General features: G+C 43.9%; 1 protein-coding gene across 3 annotated transcripts in view; it reads right to left on the bottom strand.

Annotated features, from left to right (window-relative positions):
• SLC25A48 (solute carrier family 25 member 48) overlaps positions 1–19,893 on the bottom strand; it is a 56,999-nt gene that overhangs the window by 7,106 nt on the left and 30,000 nt on the right. The window contains exon 7 of one of the 3 annotated variants that reach the window (XM_066591066.1): positions 8,923–9,056. The exons of 1 other annotated variant lie outside the window; for it this stretch is intronic. In XM_066591066.1, coding sequence (XP_066447163.1) covers positions 8,923–9,056 — 134 coding nt within the window. The remainder of the gene's footprint in view (positions 1–8,922; positions 9,057–19,893) is intronic. One more of the 3 variants, XM_066591067.1, reaches the window with a different exon arrangement.

Genomic DNA, 19,893 nt, shown 5'->3' with positions numbered 1-19,893 from the left:
CTGTGAATGGAGGCAAGTGGGCCGGAATGATCCCTGGCCTGACCCATCTCCATTCATTAGTGATGTTTGTACCTGTGTAAAAGCATTATTTTATTAGTTATCAATAAGTGTGTCGCAGAGTGTTAAGGCAGCAGAATGCAGTCCTAAGTTCTCACTCACGACCTGAGTGTTGCAGGTTCAATCCCCGTGTGGTTCAGGTAGCCGGCTCAAGGTTGACTCAGCCTTCCATCCTTCTGAGGTCGGTAAAATGAGTACCCAGCCTAAAGATGATTGGGGAAGGCAATGGCAAACCACCCCACAAAACAGTCTGCCTAGAAAATGCCACAATGTGACATTACCCAAGGAGTCAGTCATGACTCGGTGCTTGCACCAGGGGACTTGAGCTACCAATGAATACAGAAATCCAGGTAATAACAAAGGGCTTGCTTACTTTTTATTGCCATGTATATATAGAATGAATCTATAGAAAAAGTTGAACACATTCCATTACTTATTTTGCTCTGATTCTGAGTAACAGCCTGTATTATAGTTAAAGAGTTGCATTCATAACCCTAAAGACTTCACAACTGCAATGCCCCATTATCTATTACAGACTCAAGGAAACACATTTTATTAAAGGACTGGTCCCAATTACAACTGTTGAAGACCTATTCTCAGGAAAGGTCACTATAGTAGATCAGCGTGGTCTGCCCTGTTCCTCCCAGCTCTCCCCCGCCGCACCCCGCCCCAGCCGGCACCCGAATCTTTTGAGACGAGCGGGCAGGTAGTCGCATTAGGCACTACTCGCTCGAGTAGTTTGCCTTACCGAGTACGCTCACTCATCTCTATTGATGACCTATCCTGAGGATAAGTCATCAATAGCTAGAACTGGTACAACTCCTTCAAAGCCGTTTAGTCATTTTTTCAAGTAAACCGTGCTGAAAAAGTGGCAATTCACATATTCATGCCAAAAATTGACTTTTCTCATCATCTAACAATTTTCAAAAGTAACAAATTTGAAAAGTGGGCATGATAACTAAGGAATTGCTGTTATCAAGGTCTTCAATTTTAAGGCCTCATGTTCATGGGCAGATTGGATTCCTCATGTGGAAGCCTACAACGGAATCCAACCCTGCGTGCGGCTGTGGACACTGCGGGATTTCTACATACCTGTCTGGGTCTTCTGCGGGTCTTCTCTTCTCTCCACTGCGGATTTATGCGGACCAAATCCGCATGCTTTATTTCACTTGCAGACGCTTATGTATTCCTATGGGCAGTTTGATTTGGGGATCTTCCGCAAATCGGATCCGCCCTTGGACATTGGGCCTTAGTCAACTTCGTTGTGCAGAAAATGGGTGCAAATTTTGCACAAATCAACACCTGACAACCTTCAGACAATCTATGGGTGGACCTCAATGATGTAGAAAACAGCTGATGGGCCGGAGACGTGATCAGTGACTATGACAACATGACACCATATGGGAATAGTTTGTAGAGAAATCCTTTCTATGTGCAATCAAACTAAGAGTAATGTCATCAGAGGGAGGGGCAAGTGACACTCATTAACTGCACTATATAAAACACCCAGAATGATTAAATGTGTCTTAAACTTGTTTTATAGATGTTTTATTACTCATAGAAAGTCAAGGACACGCCAAAGAAAAGCAAAAGGAGTGGAAGATCAGGTCAACATGTGCTTCCTATACTTGTATTTACTGGATGTCTGATTGACAACGGCCATGCATGGCTAGAATGTGTTTTGCTTTGCATTTTTAAAGAATGAGATAAATAAGGACTACATTTAGTTTTGGATACATCTCGTACCTTGGATATTCCTCCATACAGACACCAGGAATTATCATAGGGTTAGAAAAGTTAAGCAAGTTCAAATACCAAATACAGCACCGAATATACACCCAACAGGAGCCGACTGCAGGGATCCCTCAAACCACAATGGCCTCAGGATACAATATTTTCAATATACAATGGGCTCTTCCAGGCCATTGTAAATGGAAACCAGATTCAACATACAATGTCATAGACTGTCCAGACATGCCGCACGTGCAGTTTTCTGGAGAATCCAGCCAATTACCATTGACACTTCCCTTATAAAATGCCTGTATTACTGGCTGCTATATATTATACTGCTGAGGTAAAATAAAAGCAGTGCTGTGATTGGTTGCTATATATTATACTGCTGAGGTAAAATAAAAGCTGTGCTGTGATTGGTTGTTATTAGTTGTACTGCTGAGGTAAAATAAAAGCTGTGCCGTGATTGGTTGCTATGAGCAACACAGATATTCTTTTAGATCTCAATCCATGTTAATGTGTCTTTCATCCAAGTTGTAAGGCAAAATCTGTCTGTTTGTGTCATACAGCCCAGCTTTCATGTGTTATACTGCTGAGGTAAAATGAAAGCCGCGCTGTGATTGGCTGCTATTTCTTATAATGTTGAGGTAAAATAAAAGGTGCGCTGTGATAGGTTGCAAGAGCTCGGCTTTCATTTCTTAAGGCCCATTTACACTGCATTGCACTGCGATGGTTGCTATTTGTTATACTGCTGCGGTAAAATTAAAGCTGCAGTGTGATTGGTTGCTATGGGCAACACACATTTTCTTTAAAAACTCTCAAACCATGTTAATGTGTTTTTCATTCAAGTTTTAATCCTGGGCAACGCCAGGTATCAATGCTAGCTTAATAATTGCATACGTGCGGCAATGATGTCTGCCCTCATACGTCTGCCCATTTGGGGAGGCCTGGCTTATGATGTGCACCCCCTTCCCCTCTGCGCACTTAATAATCACATACATGCGGCAATGATGTCTGCCCGTTTGTGCAGCCATAGCTTATGATATGCATCCCCGTCCCATCCGTCGCACTTAATAAAGGCATACATGCGGCAACGACGCCTGCCCTCACGTGTCTGCCCGTTTGGGGAGGCCTAGCTTATGATGTGCACCCCTGCCCCTCTGTGGTGCCGGCGGCGGAGCGGAGGTACGCCTGTGCATCACCTAATAAATCTGTCTAGAGAACTCTATACATTTTCAGGATAAAACGTAGCCCATGTCCTTCCTCAAGATGCCAGCTATCTCCCTGCCAAATTTCATTGAAATGATTTCAGCGGTCTAGCCGTGAAAAGGTAACAGACAGACAGAGAGACGGAATTACTTTACCATTTATAATATTAGTATTGATTGTACACTGAGAACGTCCAATGGCTTTTAGGGATTCTATCATTAAAGCTATTACTTGGTTAGACTATGCAGCCATTACTGTAATGACTAAGGAACAACAGAATCAGTGACCTCCCATAGTATTGGAGGTGCAATTTTGTTATCAAGGAAATATAGTGCCTGTTCAATAATATGCTTCCTATACATCAAGGCCTTGGCTTCCATCCTTGATTGGCAGCAGCACCACTACATCTTCTTTTTTGCTACTGGTTCTGGCATTCAAGTTGAAGGTGGCAGTGTCTGTTCTCCCCAAAGAGACTGCAGGTGCTTACAGGCTCTTGGACATGTTACATGTGAGTGCACCCATCTCTTCTCAGGCGGACACTTTTCTATTGTTTGCTTCAGTACAGTGTTAAGGTCCCCTGCACTATTAAAGGGGTTGTCCCGCGCCGAAACAGGTTTTTTTTTTTTCAACAGCCCCCCCGTTCGGCGCGAGACAACCCCGATGCAGGGGTTAAACAAGAACACCGGACAGCACTTACCTGAATCCCCGCGCTCCGGTGACTTCTTACTTACCTGCTGAAGATGGCCGCCGGGATCTTCTCCCTCGGTGGACCGCAGGGCTTCTGTGCGGTCCATTGCCGATTGCAGCCTCCTGATTGGCTGGAATCGGCACGTGACGGGGCGGAGCTACATGGAGCCCCATTGAGAAAAGAAGAAGACCCGGACTGCGCAAGCGCGTCTAATTTGGCGATTAGACGCTGAAAATTAGACGGCTCCATGGAAACGAGGACGCTAGCAACGGAACAGGTAAGTGAAAAATTTCTTATAACTTCTGTATGGCTCATAATTAATGCACAATGTACATTACAAAGTGCATTAATATGGCCATACAGAAGTGTATAGACCCACTTTGTTTCGCGGGACAACCCCTTTAAGAGCTTTTCTCTCTTGTTTTGCCCAAAAGTAATCTAACAGAAGAAACTAACTGTCCCACTGCATGATAGGCAGAGTATAGAGAAAAAGTGTGTGGAACTACCCCTGTGTAGAATATATAGAGCCTTATTGGCTTCACAAAGTGTCAAGTTGGGGGATCACTGAAGTGCTGCCAATCCTGAGGATGTGCCACATCCGCTAGGAGAGGAAGTATTTAGAGTAACTGGAAGAAGGAGGCAAAAAAAGTGCAGTGCAAATTTTTGAATCTTACAATTTGAGGCAAATTGAGAAAGTCTAACTTCTCTTTTATTGATTAGTATACAGCACAAAGAATGCATTTCAAGGCAAAAAAACCCAGCTCCTCAGCTTAGCCGGGGGCACACTGTTTTATGAGAAGGTGAGTGAATAACAGTGTCGAAAAAGAAGGAAAGGTTACAGCAACTGCTACTAGTAATGCAATCCAAATAGGGGAGCATTTACACTCAGTGATAAGTCAGTGACCCAGCGATGGTTTTTATGCTGACTGATAGTGAGCAACAAACGAAAGTTGATGATGAATGAACTGTGATTTTGCATTTAGGTATAACAATTATCACACATTTTTGGTTGTTTGAACGAATTTTGTACAATGTGTACATGGCCCTTATGCAAGTGAGTGGATGGGGAAATGAAGAAAGGGGGAAATGTTTAAAACACGATATCAACCAAAATTCACCTTAATGGAACATTTGAGCAATAGATGAGACGAATATTTGAATTAATAGTAAATGTTGATAATTAATAATTACACCAAAAATAAATGTCTAAAAAATAATGACATTAAGAATAGAATTTCATTAATGTAAAAGCGGATGTGTTGTCTTAATATTTGTGAATTTCATATACTGATTAAATAAAAAAATTGATACATTTATAAAATGAAAAAAAGCATAAAACATAACAGTGAAAGAATGAGTGCATCAATTTAAAACTATACTATTAGAGAAATTGATACAAAATTAGAGTAAGGGCGCCCACCCACTGGCGATTTTTTTTTCTTTGCGTTTTGCGTTTTTCCTGCAGAGCAATTAGAATTGAATGTACTCCTGTCCACTGGCGTTTTGCGTTGCGTTGCGTTTTTTAACATAGGAACTGTCAGTTGCATATGTGTCCTTATTTTTCTCCTAATGCACCCATGAAAGTCAATGGAAATTAATGGAAAAGCCGCGAAAACGCCGCGAAAACGCAGCAAAAAACGCTGCGTTTTTCACGCGCGAAAATCGCAAACGCCAGTGGGTGGGCGCCCTAAAGCCAATAAATACACTTCTTTTCAAAATAATAAATAGTAAGAAGAGGTAATAATAAATGCATTTCTTTTAAAGGCATAATATAATCAAAGATGGTCAGTATGATAGTTTTGATCAGTGGTTAGTGCTCAATGCAAGTAAACAGAAGTAAAAGTAAAATGAATAAAACTAGATAGGGGGCGATGCATTGTGGGAGCATACGGTACATTGTGAACAGTATTCTACCCTGTGCATCACAAGGGTAAACACATAGAAACCTTTTTACCATAGTTTCCTCCAAACTTTCCAATGTCAATAAAATTGACCGCAGATCCTTCGAAAACAAAACTATGTGAATCTTATCTGCTACATTATTGCATCTATATTGGAGAATGATCATTCCATACCACACTTGCAGAAATAGTTCATTACTGATGGTATTAGATTCATTCTGAAAAATTATGTTTCATTTGACTCACAACTAGTCAAACAGACGAAGGGCACAGCGATGGGCACAAGTTTCATGCCCAGGTTTACGAACTTATAGGTCAGTGAATTTGAAAATTAATATATACTATCTCAACACCAGTGGTCACGTGACATCTTTCTGTACAAATGATATATTGTTGACTTGATCATCATATGGGATGCATCATCTGCTGAATTCTAGGATTTCACTACATATCTCAGTAAGAACAACTGGCACCTCGTATTCACTACCCATGACTGTGACTCCTCCATTGATTATCTGGATGTAACTTTGAGCCAGGAACACAATAAAATTATTATCAAAACATTTTTTAAAAGGTTGATAGCAACAACCTGCTATATTAGAAAAGTGCCCATTTTAAGAATTGGAAAGTTTACACCCATTCTGGCCAATTTCACTGGGTAAGAATAATGGCCCAAAAGATGAAGATTTTCAAAACCAAAGATTCCTCACAAAAAACTGATTGTAACAAAAGGTATATCCACACTGTTTGATTAATGAAGCTTACAAAAAAAAGCAGGAAATAGAATCCCTTCAAGAAAAAAGACTACACAACATTGGGGTATATACTTCCTCTAAAACTTATTTATGCAACAACATTCTGCCTATACCAAAGTTTATGTTTAGGACGGCCCGAATACTCAAAAACATCTTGGCCCCGAACAAACTTAAAAATGGGAAGCCTTCTCGCCATTGGGTTTTGCCTCCCTAGTGTAGTAGGCCACTAAAAAAGTAATAAGAACAAATGTAAATGTTGTTTATTATAAAAATAAGGTGGTTGTATACACAAGTAATTACACCAATGAGATGTTTCAAATCAAGTCTTTCATGAATTATTCCACTAGCTATGTTATATACTGTACTTGCTGGAATGCTCTGTGGCATTATATTGACTGCATACAGACAGCACATGGACTTATTACACTCATGAGGCCTATCCTGACATGCGGACTGTCGATCCATGTTAACCCCTTAGTGACAGAGCTTTTCTGTTTTTTCCTCCCCCCTTTTAAAAAGTTGTAACTCCTTTATTTATCCATCGACATTGCTGTATGAAGACTTGTTTTTTGCGGGACAAGTTGTATTTTTCAATGGTACTATTTAATTTACCATATAATGTACTGAAAAACTTTTTAAAAATTCTAAGTGGAGAGATATGGAAAAAAAAACGACATTCTGCCACCTATAGTGCGTCTTGTTTCTACGGCGCAGAAACTGCAAGCAAAATGACTTGATAACTTTATTCTATGAGTCAGTACGATTACTACGATACCAAACTTATATAGTTTTTTTTTTTGCTGTACTATTTGCATTTTTTTAAAATATATTTCATTTTTAAAAATTATTTTCTGTCTCCATCTTCTGTGCGCAATAAATTTTTTATTTTTTTGTTGACGTAGTTGTGTGAGGGCTCATTTTGTGTGGTACATGTAGTTTCTGTTGGTACCATTTGTGAATGCATATGACTTTATGATCGCTTTTTATTACATTTTTTTCTTGGAGACAAGTTGACCAAAAAGCGCGATTCTGGCGTTCTTTTGTTTTTTTTTGGACGACGTTAACCGTGCGGGGAAATAATGCATTACTTGGATAGATCAGACTTTTACGGATGCAGCCATACCAAATATGTATTTTTGTTTTATTATTTTGATTCTTTTATTGTAAACTTGTATTGCATTTTTTTTATTAATACGTTAAACTTTATTGTTCTTATTTTTACATTTTCTTTTAGGCCTCCTAGGGAACCACAACATGCGATGCTTTGATCACTCCTGCAGTATGATGTAATGCCAAAGCATTACATCATACTGCAATCTGACAGGTAGCCTATCAATTCACACCACGGGGATGGCTTAGTAGGCATAATGCCAAGACAGCCCCAAGGCCCGGGCTGCCATGACACCTACATAGCTCCCTGTGATCTCATTGTCAAAATTGACAGCGGCATTTAAAGCGTTAACAGCCCCAATTGGCTGAGCGGCTTATCGCGGCTGTTGCCCCCGGGTGTCAGCTGTAAGAAACAGCTGACACCCGTGATGTATTGAGAAAAATGGATGACGTACAAATACAACATGCAAGTGAAAACTGGACACACAATGTATATGGTTGCAAAACAGACAAATACGGATGAAAATCCGTCAGTTTTTCATGGATACTTTATAAATGCATCTCTGGGCTATAATACAGGATGTAACTCAGGATCAGCACAAGAGGAATAAAGAATCCTCTTTAAACACTATTTTCTTTAAAAGAGAAAGCAGCATCTACCAGAGGGAAAGGTTTGCACCTACTTCTTGCCGTTCTCTAATGGGCTGTTTCTATACTAACCTGACATGGGCCAGCCTTGTGGTTTGCATCCTATGCAAATATATCCATTACCAGCATACGGGTTATTAAGGTGATGTAGAAGGGCTTATATGGAGAAACAGGCATACTTGCATTCATAACCATAGGAGATCAACTCCTTTATTGATGGCCCTAGTGAACCCCATTAATGTAGTGCTTCAATACCCATTCACTGATATTATCACTGCAATTCCATCTGCTGTTTGGAGCAATCTAAATTTAGTTTAAGGGATTTTATTCGTTCATATTATGAATGCATTCATGTGTCCGTAATATGGAAGTGTGCAAAGGCCCGACAATGAGATTTACTGACCTGAACTGTCACCATCATAGATTTGAGTCAGTAAACCCTGCAGTCGGACTAAGACAAATGTCCATATTACAGGCGCATGAATGTGCTCATAACACGCTCACATTAAAATGGCCCAACTAATGAGAATATGTATATATATATATATATATATATATATATATATATATACTACTTGGAATGTTCAGTGGTAAAAGGAAACAGGAAAGACACGTTGGCTGAAACCATAAAGAAGACATGGGAATGGACATCAGGCAGTTGAAAGCAGCCGTAGAGAATAAAGAAGCACCAGAAGACTGGCCTACTGAGTATCCAAGAGTCGGGCACGACTGATAAGATAAAATTGGAATATATTCGATATATACTGTATATATATGTGTATATATATATATATATATAGATATATATCGTCATATTGTTTACCTGTATACCTTCATTGCAGTAACTTTGTGTAATGCAGTCTTTGACTCCTCTGTATTTTCTATTATAGAGGCTGTCTGCTTGAAGACGACTCTTTACTACATCCATTGGAGTAGCCGTGCCCCAGGAAATAGCACCTGAAAGTTTAGAGATTACATACAATCAAATTGGACTAGACTACATAATTTATATGTTGGTGGCAGAAAAGTATAAGAAAGAAAAAGTTAGTTATAGATGAATACGAAGTATGTGAAGGCATCCTTAGTGATCAGACAATGAACTTATGAAGTACTCCACCCCATCATAGCATTATATGACAGCCGCACAGTCCTTTGTACTTCTGCCCTGGACTAAGTTCTACAGTATAACCAGGATAGGAATGGAAACTTGAACCCATTATGTTCAGTTTCCTATGAGAGACAGGATACAGAAAACATTGCTCAAGTCTGGGGAGGTGAGTAAAGCACTCAGCACCTGGTGGTCTATTACCAGGAATGCCTGTGTGAACCCCTCCACTATCCTAGACCACGAGGGATGCAACATTGACCTCTCTACAACCAAGCAAGAAGGCAGAGATCTGTCTAAGAAATCTGCTCTTTGGTATAACAGCTTTATGCAAATGGTGTTGGATCAAAGCATAAGGAGGTTTAGGAAATTCCTCTCACTTGTGCTAGAGTCAATTCATACATTTGTTAAAAAAAATCCTTCAAACATGCTAAAAAAATAAATATTATTCAGTCACTATATGACAGAATTACTTAGCCATTCCGAATAAATAAATCTTGTTATTTGTATAGCACCAACTTATTCTGCAGTGCTTTCAGGTAATTATTATATATTATTACCCTCCACCAAGCTGGGTTCTCAATTTACCAACCTCAGAAGGATGGAAGACAGAGTCAACTACCTGAACTGTGCAGGGATTGAACTTGCAACCTCCAGGTTGTAGGTGAGAGCTTACACTCTGTGCCACAGGAGGCTCTTGAAGAGCAGTATTCAAAACCTTTTAGGGAGATTTCTGAACATCTACAGTACAAAGAGCTTCTAGCCCAAAAGGTGAAAATATATTAGAAATTAAATTAAATATCCAAGGCATAGTTCTAAATTCCCTTTAAAAGAGTTGACTGCTTACTGGACAACATCCCTTTAAAATGACTGCCTGTAGTAAAATAATAAACTGAGCAGTACTCACCTCTTCGCTACCTCTGGGATTCAGTGCTGCAGCCCCACTGTTGTTCTGGCATTTGTTGTGACAGGTGACATCACAGGAAGTCAGGTTGCAGCCAATCAGAGGCCGGAACATCACCACTTGTTCTGCTTACATCAACGCTCACAACCTGAGCACTATGATACCAAGAGTTTCCGAATGTCACACTGCAGCCTCTGATTGGCTGCAGTGGTCACCTGACTTCCTGTGATGACAACTGTCACATCAAACGCCAAGGCCAGAGTGGAGCTGCAGTGCTGGATCCTGAAGCAAGCAAAGGAGTAATCACTGCTCAGTTTCTTATTTTACTGCAGGCAGATCTATTAAAGGGATGTCGTCTGGTAACCAGATAACCCCTTTAAATAAGTCCTCATCTTTACATAAATTGAAATAACAAAAGTCAGGATGGGAATCGTTTCTCCTTAAGGAAAGTACCTAGAAGGTGTGAGGAGACTTATAAGACCATCCATGCTGCTCTGGGAAATATGCAAATGTGAAGATGGAACAATACTTCTGCAGCGCTATCTATTGGAAAGTAGTATTCCCACAAGTCAATGTCAGACCTTTTAAAAAAGTGTAGTAACAATGACTTGGAATTGTAAGCCACGCCAGAAATCCATAGATAGACAGTTGTTTTGGGGTGATTTCCCCTCATCAATGTGTGGTAGGTTTCTGGCTCGGCTAGTGAGAGGCCTATAAATGTAGGTCAGAAAGGGTATCGTTTCTCCTTAAAAAAGGTTTTGTCATTAAAAAAAAAAAATCTATACTCTCTTATTTCCCCACCCCCCACTCTCCTTACCACATCTTCTCCTGGCTGAGCTTCTGCAGTGCCCCAGGGTCACCTGACTGCATGCTGGCCGTCTCATTATTAAGGCTGCATTCCTGACATTCCTTCCGGCTGGGTCAGTGAAGGTCACATCCCTGTGCTGTAGCGGTCACTGCCTAGGAAGGAATTGTAATCTATTTCAGAGACAGCTCGCATGAGCAATCTCTGCAGTAAATAGGAAGTCTTCTTGCTGGCCTGTGAGCTGTGACGTAACATACATTACCAGGCAGGCAGAAGACTGCCGGCAGTGTAGTAACCTCACAGGAAGGAGAAGAATCAGGCAGCTGAAGGAGAAGTGGCTCCCCCTGGACTGCAAGAGATATGAGAAGATGGGGGAGGTGAAGATCTGGTAAGTAGACTGACGGTGGAGGAATAGGTAAGTATAGAATTTTTCTTTTTTAATGACAGCACCCCTTTAGGAGAGCACCTAGAAGGTGTGTGAGAAGACTTATAAGGCCACCCATGCTCCTCTTAGTACTCTTCCGGACCCACATCTAAAGCCTTCTCACTAGCCAAGCCAGAAACCTACTGCACAGTGATGAGGGTCAATCATTCCGAAAGAGCTGTCTGTGTATGGAGTGTATGGATTCTGGCTCTGGCTTACAGTTCCCAGTCATTATTACAAGACTTGTTTAAAAAGTCTAACGTTAGCTTGCAGAAATGCTGTCTTCCAAAAGGTGGCGCTGCAAAGTTAGCGTTCCATCCTCCCATTTGCATATAAGCATGGATAGCTTTATATGTCTCCTCACACACCTTCTAGGTCTTATCACCCCGAAACAGCTGTCTGTGCATGGTTATCGTCTCCTTCTGTAGAACATTATGGCTTTGGCTCACAATTCCCAGTCATTATTACAAGGCTTGTTAAAAAAGCCTAACATTGACTTGCAGGAATGCTGCCTTCTAATAGGTGGTGCTGCAGAGGTATTGTTCCATCTTCCCATTTAAAATCACAAAGTTATGTAGGAATACATGAAAACACTTAACATTGCTTTGAGCACTTCTTTCTTAAGATTTGAACAAATGTGGCCTCATAATACTGTATATCTGAACTGCTTTCAAATCCATGTCAGATTGGGTGAACTTTCCTTTCAACCAGACCATTGTAGTCAAATTGTTATTCATTAAAGCTAATGCAAAATAGAACAATATAGGAGAAAGTTCATAGTGAAAGTGTTCTGTGTGAGTCTCAATATTGACCTGCACAGACAGGCACTCCCTTATGTGGTTAACCAACTGCAGGAAGACAAGACATGCAGCATTCCCACCTGAAAGAGCTGAACATTACATGAAGCACATACACAATGCAGGCACTTAACACCACAGATGAAACATACTTCTTTTTTTTTTACTTTTAATTTTGTATTTTTAGGCTACCTGGACTGATACCTTAGTTAAAAACTAAGGATTTTTAAAGCTACTTTTGCATGTAAAATAGGTCTATGAAACCAACTTTCTAAGTGAGGCCTAACCTCTACATAATGTACCGTAATATTAGTGCAGATTTTGCATGTTTCCAGTATCGGCAAATAAATGTTATTCTCTGAATGATAAAAAGTTTTAGAATTTTCCAATATATTTCTCTATCAACTCTTGCCAGTGTTCAGGATCTTGGCTTGGAGTGATGCAACAATGTACAATATTTTCGTACAATGAAAAGTTATGCAATTTTCCAATATGCAGTATTTTTGGCTGTAATTGTAATTCAACGTTCTTTTGTGTCGCATGTAAATGAGGCTGAGTGGTCCATGGACAGGTTGGACCGTCTCTGCTAGCAGCCTGTTCGTCCCCCAAGTCCGCCCCTCTTGTCTCCTCAGACGTGGATGACGCAGTAGGCATCATCCATGTCTCTGCCAAGTCCCACGCATGCACAATGCTGTCATCCAATGCCTTCAAAAAGGACAGTTCATCTGCACATGCGTGCATGGTACATGCCCCAGACTTTGGAAAACAGAGCACTGTTATTCCCTTTAAGTGACTGCAAGCAGAGGTATTGAACAGTGTGGTAAATTATGGAAAGTATATGGTAAAGCTAATTAATAGAGATGAGCGAGCACCAAAATGCTCGAGTGCTCGTTACTCGAGTCGAATTTTCAGTGATGCTCGAGAGTTCGTTTCGAGTAACGAACCCCATTGAAGTCAATGGGCGACTCGAGCATTTTTGTATATGACTGGTGCTCCGCTAAGGTTTTCATTTGTGAAAATCTTAGCAAATCACCAAAGTCATGTAAAAAACACAGAAATGGATAGGGCAGGCGAGGAGCAACATGCAGGGCTGCATTTCGGGCTCCGAGGTCTCACTATTAAGCCACAATAGTGGCAAGAGTGAGACCTCCCCCCGCACTGTCAGCATAAAGATCGTTCTCCTGAGAGCTGCCTCTGATTGGTCCCTGCGCTGAGCCAATCAGAGGCAGCACTCACTCAGCCATTCATGAATTCATGAATGGGTGAGTGAGAGCTGCCTCTGATTGGTGAGGCTGTGACCAATCAGAGGCAGCTCATTCAGCAGGCGGGGATTTTAAATCCCCGGCTGCTGAATACTACTCACAGCAGTTCAGGAGAACTGCTGGCCGGCTGCGGCTGGACTCCGTCTGCCGGGACCGGGTGAGTATATATATATTTTTTTGTTTTTACACATTTTAGGATTATTTTCAGGTAAGGGCTTATATTTTTATCCCTTCCCGAAAATTCATCCCGCGCTCGCCGGCAGCCCATTGCTTTCAATGGAGCCGGCTGTATTGCCGGCTCTATTGAATTCAATGGTCAGTGCTCGTTTAATCGAGACAAGTACCGCGTGGTGCTCGTCTCGAGTAACAAGCATCTCGAGCACCCTAATACTCAAACGAGCATCAAGCTCGGACGAGTATGCTCGCTCATCTCTACTAATTAATATTTAATTATATTGACAATAACGCTTAGTTGCTAAACTGAAATATCCCATTATTTATGCAATTCATTAATTATAGGGATGAGCGAGTATACTCGCTAAGGCACTACTCGCTCGAGTAATGTGCCTTAGCCGAGTATCTCCCCGCTCGTCCCGAAAGATTCGGGTGCCGCCGCGGGGCCGGGAGCTGCGGGGGAGAGCAGGGAGGAACGGAGGGGAGATCTCTCTCTCCCTCTCTCCTGCCCACTCTGCCCCGCTCCCCGCCGCAACTCACCTGTCAGCTGCGGCGGCCCCCGAATCTTTAGAGACGAGCGGGGAGATACTCGGCTAAGGCACATTACTCGAGCAAGTAGTGCCTTAGCGAGTATACTCGCTCATCTCTAATTAATTACCATTACAGCTAGTGAATTCTGTCAAATCCACTGATTTCCATCATTTTGACAAATCTGGCAGACAGTTTAACTTTCATTCTTCTGTTCCATGATGGAACAGGAGAACAGAAATGTGGTCAGAGCCTTAGAGCACTTCACATGGGAATACGCCTGTTTCGGTCACAATAATACGCTGCATATTGAATTTTTCTTGCCATTTTTGTGTACATAAATATGCAGTGTATTCACACACACAAAAACGTAGAAGGGCCCATTGATTCACTGCACAAATATACAGTGAATATGCAGGCTCCCTGCGTATTTGCTCTGGCCCTTTCACTTCAATGCCCTATTTCAGTGCGTAATATTTTTTTTTTTTATGCGACCAAACATCATGTAAAAAAATACGCACATGTGAACGAATTGGATTCTATTCACTGCATATTATGCAAATGAAAATTACGTGCGTAATATGTTGTGCAAATAGTGAGGGAGGCTTCAGATAGCAGTATGTGCAACTACGGAGCGTAGTTGTGCATGAATGTTTTTTTTTTTTTCTTGGCGGGCCATTCAAATTCAGTAGCACAGGAGTTTGAAACAAAAAATTAAAAAAAGGTGGGAAAATAGGTCCTGCCCGATCTTTCCTGCACATAGTTAATAGTCCTATCATTTCTCACTTGCACTATTAATGGGCAAGAATCCCGCTGATGAAAATGAAACCATTGAAATCAATGGTTTTGTTTTGTTCCGCATAATGGGATGAAATCACGGCCATGTGTTTAAGCCCTCAGCCCTAATTCCTTCCTAGCGCCAATCTGGCAATCAGAATAATCCCCGGATCACCGACCCTTCTGAAGTAATCAGTGACTATAACATGTAATATTGTAACACTCAAGAAAGGCGTCCAGGCTCCTCTTGTACTCCTTTATCAAATTCACCATCACTGTGGCCTCAGGCAGAGAGTCCCACAGTCTGACTGCTCTTACAGAAAAGAACCCCCTTCTATGTCGCTGTAGAAACCTTCTTTCCTCTAGACATTGAGCTCTAAGCCTTTCGCTCCTTTCTTCTGCGTAGGATCCAGTCCCAGGCTTGTGTGAAACAAATGCTTGCAAAATGTGCAATAAAAATGTATTTTTCTATGTATGCATCCAGTTTGGCTAATGGCATGCCTTCAATAGCGATAGACCATGCATCTGCTCCAAGGCACATGAGGTAAGAAGGCTGTGAATATCTCCACCCCCCATCCCACCCAAAACACTCAGCAGGCCTATAATCCCAAAACTAGCATTGGTACAATCTTCATAACTCAACACTACTGTAGCCTGACAGCGCACGCTCAAGCCATTAACGATGCACTCCTGCATATATCTGTGTCATAGAGCTTACTGCATATTGCTTGCTGTGAACCTTGTCAAAAAATGCAACAAAACAATAATGTATAATAATCCAAAGCCACAGATATATGCAGAGGCTGATAAGGGACCTGCATAGAATAGGTCTCATAACTTTATCCATTCAGTTCCTCAAGCCAGGAGGCTCCTACACCCAACGAAGTTGGTCTACCCAGTTATACATATTGGATGGTGGTAGGGGTTAACAAGCTGATAGGCAAGATAATAATTGCCCTTGACTAGAGATGAGCGAGCACCAAAATGCTCGGGTGCTCGTTACTCGAGACGAACTTTTCGCGATGCTCGAGGGTTCGTTTCGAGTAACGAACCCCATTGAAGTCAATGGGCGACCCGAGCATTTTTGTATATCGCCGATGCTCGCTAAGGTTTTCATTTGTGAAAACCTGGGCAATTCAAGAAAGTGATGGGAACGACACAGAAACGGATAGGGCAGGCGAGGGGCTACATGTTGGGCTGCATCTCAAGTTCACAGGTCCCACTATTAAGCCACAATAGCGGCAAGAGTCGGCCCCCCCCCCAACAACTTTTTCTGAAAAGCCCTCATTAGCAATGGATACCTTAGCTAAGCACCACACTACCTCCAACAAAGCACAATCACTGCCTGCATGACACTCCGCTGCCACTTCTCCTGGGTTACATGCTGCCCAACCCCCCCCGCACGACCCAGTGTCCACAGCGCACACCAAAGTGTCCCTGCGCAGCCTTCAGCTGCCCTCATGCCACGCCACACTCATGTCTATTTATAAGTGCGTCAGCCAGAGGAACCGCAGGCACACACTGCAGAGGGTTGGCACGGCTAGGCAGCGACCCTCTTTAAAAGGGGCGGGGCGACAGCCCACAATGCTGTACAGAAGCAATGAGAAATACAATCCTGTGCCACCTCCATCTGGAGCTGCACACGTGGGCATAGCAATGGGGAACCTATGTGCCACACACTATTCATTCTGTCAAGGTGTCTGCATGCCCCAGTCAGACCGCGGTTTTTTATAAATAGTCACAGGCAGGTACAACTCCGCAATGGGAATTCCGTGTGCACCCACAGCATGGGTGGCTCCCTGGAACCCACCGGCTGTACATTAATGTATCCCATTGCATTGCCCATCACAGCTGAGGTAACGTTGTGCTTAATGCAGGTGGGCTTCGGCCCACACTGCATGCCCCAGTCAGACTGGGGTTCTTTAGAAGTGGACACAGATGCATTTACAACTCCCTGTGGACCCACAGCATGGGTGGCTCCCTGCAACCCACCGGCGGTACATAAAAATATCCCATTGCATTGCCCATCACAGCTGAGGTAATAATGTCATGTTTAATGCAGGTGGGCTTCGGCCCACACTGCATGCCCCAGTCAGACTGGGGTTCTTTAGAAGTGGACACAGATGCATTTACAACTCCCTGTGGACCCACAGCATGGGTGGCTCCCTGCAACCCACCGGCGGTACATAAAAATATCCCATTGCATTGCCCATCACAGCTGAGGTAATAATGTCATGTTTAAGGCAGGTGGGCTTCGGCCCACACTGCATGCCCCAGTCAGACTGGGGTTCTTTAGAAGTGGACACAGATGCATTTACAACTCCCTTTTGACCCACAGCATGGGTGGCTCCCTGGAACCCACCGGCGGTACATAAATACATCCCATTGCAGTGCCCAACACAGCTGATGTAACGTCAGCTGTAATGCAGGTGGGCTAAAAATTAATTTGATTACACTGTAGGCGAGGGCCCACAAAAATTGCTGTATCAACAGTACTAATGTACATCAGAAAAATTGCCCATGCCCAACCAAGAGGGCAGGCGAAACCCATTAATCGCTTTGGTTAATATGGCTTAATTGGTAACTAGGCCAGGAGGAAGCCCAGTTAAAATAAAAATTGGTTGAGGTGAAAGTTTCAACGCTTTACTGAGCATTGAAACGTATAAAAATTGTTTAGAAAAATTATATGACTGAGCCTTGTGGGCCTAAGAAAAATTGCCCGTTCGGCGTGATTATGTGAGGTTTCAGGAGGAGGAGCAGGAGGAGGAGGAGGAATATTATACACAGATTGATGAAGGGAAAAGGTCCCCGTTTTTGATGGGGATACAGAACGATGCTTCCATCCGCGGGTGCAGCCTACGTATTGCTTAGGTATCGCTGCTGTCCGCTGGTGGAGAAGAGAAGCCTGGGGAAATCCAGGCTTTGTTCATCTTGATGAGTGTTAGCCTGTCAGCACTGTCAGTTGACAGGCGGGTACGCTTATCTGTGATGATTCCCCCAGCCGCACTAAACACCCTCTCTGACAAGACGCTAGCCGCAGGACAAGCAAGCACCTCCAGGGCATACAGCGCGAGTTCAGGCCACGTGTCCAGCTTCGACACCCAGTAGTTGTAGGGGGCAGAGGCGTCACGGAGGACTGTCGTGCGATCGGCTACGTACTCCCTCACCATCCTTTTACAGTGCTCCCGCCGACTCAGCCGTGACTGGGGAGCAGTGACACAGTCTTGCTGGGGAGCCATAAAGCTGTCAAGGGTCTTAAAGAGTGTTGCCCTGCCTGTGCTGTACATGCTGCCTGATCTCCGCGCCTCCCCTGCTACCTGGCCCTCGGAACTGCGCCTTCGGCCACTAGCGCTGTCGTATGGGAATTTTACCATCAGTTTGTCCGCCAGGGTCCTGTGGTATAGCAACACTCTCGAACCCCTTTCCTCTTCGGGTATGAGAATGGAAAGGTTCTCCTTATACCGTGGGTCAAGCAGTGTGTGCACCCAGTAATCCGTAGTGGCCAGAATGCATGTAACGCGAGGGTCACGAGAAAGGCATCCTAACATGAAGTCAGCCATGTGTGCCAGGGTACCTGTACGCAACACATGGCTGTCCGCACTAGGAAGATCACTTTCAGGATCCTCCTCCTCCTCAGGCCATACACGCTGAAATGATGACAGGCAAGCAGCATGGGTACCGTCAGCAGTGGGCCAAGCTGTCTCTTCCCCCTCCTCCTCATCCTCCTCATGCTCCTCCTCCTCCTCCTGAACGCGCTGAGATATAGACAGGAGGGTGCTCTGACTATCCAGCGACATACTGTCTTCCCCCGGCTCTGTTTCCGAGCGCAAAGCGTCTGCCTTTATGCTTTGCAGGGAACTTCTCAAGAGGCATAGCAGAGGAATGGTGACGCTAATGATTGCAGCATCGCCGCTCACCACCTGGGTAGACTCCTCAAACTTTCCAAGGACCTGGCAGATGTCTGCCAACCAGGCCCACTCTTCTGAAAATAATTGAGGAGGCTGACTCCCACTGCGTCGCCCATGTTGGAGTTGGTATTCCACTATAGCTCTACGCTGCTCATAGAGCCTGGCCAACATGTGGAGCGTAGAGTTCCACTGTGTGGGCACGTCGCACAGCAGTCGGTGCACTGGCAGATTAAACCGATGTTGCAGGGTGCGCAGGGTGGCAGCGTCCGTGTGGGACTTGCGGAAATGTGCGCAGAGCCGGCACACCTTTCCGAGCAGGTCTGACAAGCGTTGGTAGCTTTTCAGAAAGCGCTGAACCACCAAATTAAAGACGTGGGCCAGGCATGGCATGTGCGTGAGGCTGCCGAGCTGCAGAGCCGCCACCAGGTTACGGCCGTTGTCACACACGACCATGCCCGGTTGGAGGCTCAGCGGCGCAAGCCAGCGGTCGGTCTGCTCTGTCAGACCCTGCAGCAGTTCGTGGGCCGTGTGCCTCTTCTCTCCTAAGCTGAGTAGTTTCAGCACGACCTGCTGACGCTTGCCCACCGCTGTGCTGCCACACCGCGCGACACCGACTGCTGGCGACGTGCTGCTGCTGCTGACACATCTTTATTGCGAGCCAGAGGTTGCGTTGGAGGAGGAGGAGGAGGGTGGTGCTTTAGTGGAGGAAGCATACACCGCCGAACATACCACCACCGAGCTGTGGCCCGCAATTCTGAGGGTGGGTAGGACGTGAGCGGTCCCAGGCTCTGACTCTGTCCCAGCCTCCACTAAATTCACCCAATGTGCCGTCAGGGAGATATAGTGGCCCTGCCCGCCTGTGCTTGTCCACGTGTCCGTTGTTAAGTGGACCTTGGCAGTAACCGCGTTGGTGAGGGCGCGTACAATGTTGCGGGAGACGTGGTCGTGCAGGGCTGGGACAGCACATCGGGAAAAATAGTGGCGACTGGGAACTGAGTAGCGCAGGGCCGCCGCCGCCATCATACCTTTGAAAGCCTCCGTTTCCACAACCCTATACGGCAGCATCTCCAGGCTGATAAATTTGGCTACGTGCACGTTTAACGCTTGAGC

The sequence above is a fragment of the Eleutherodactylus coqui genome, chromosome 2 (genome assembly GCF_035609145.1).
Source record: "Eleutherodactylus coqui strain aEleCoq1 chromosome 2, aEleCoq1.hap1, whole genome shotgun sequence".
In the NCBI taxonomy this organism is placed as follows: Eukaryota; Metazoa; Chordata; class Amphibia; order Anura; family Eleutherodactylidae; genus Eleutherodactylus; species Eleutherodactylus coqui.
The sequence above is the reverse complement of the archived record's forward strand: the minus strand, read 5'-3'. Positions and strand labels throughout refer to the sequence as shown.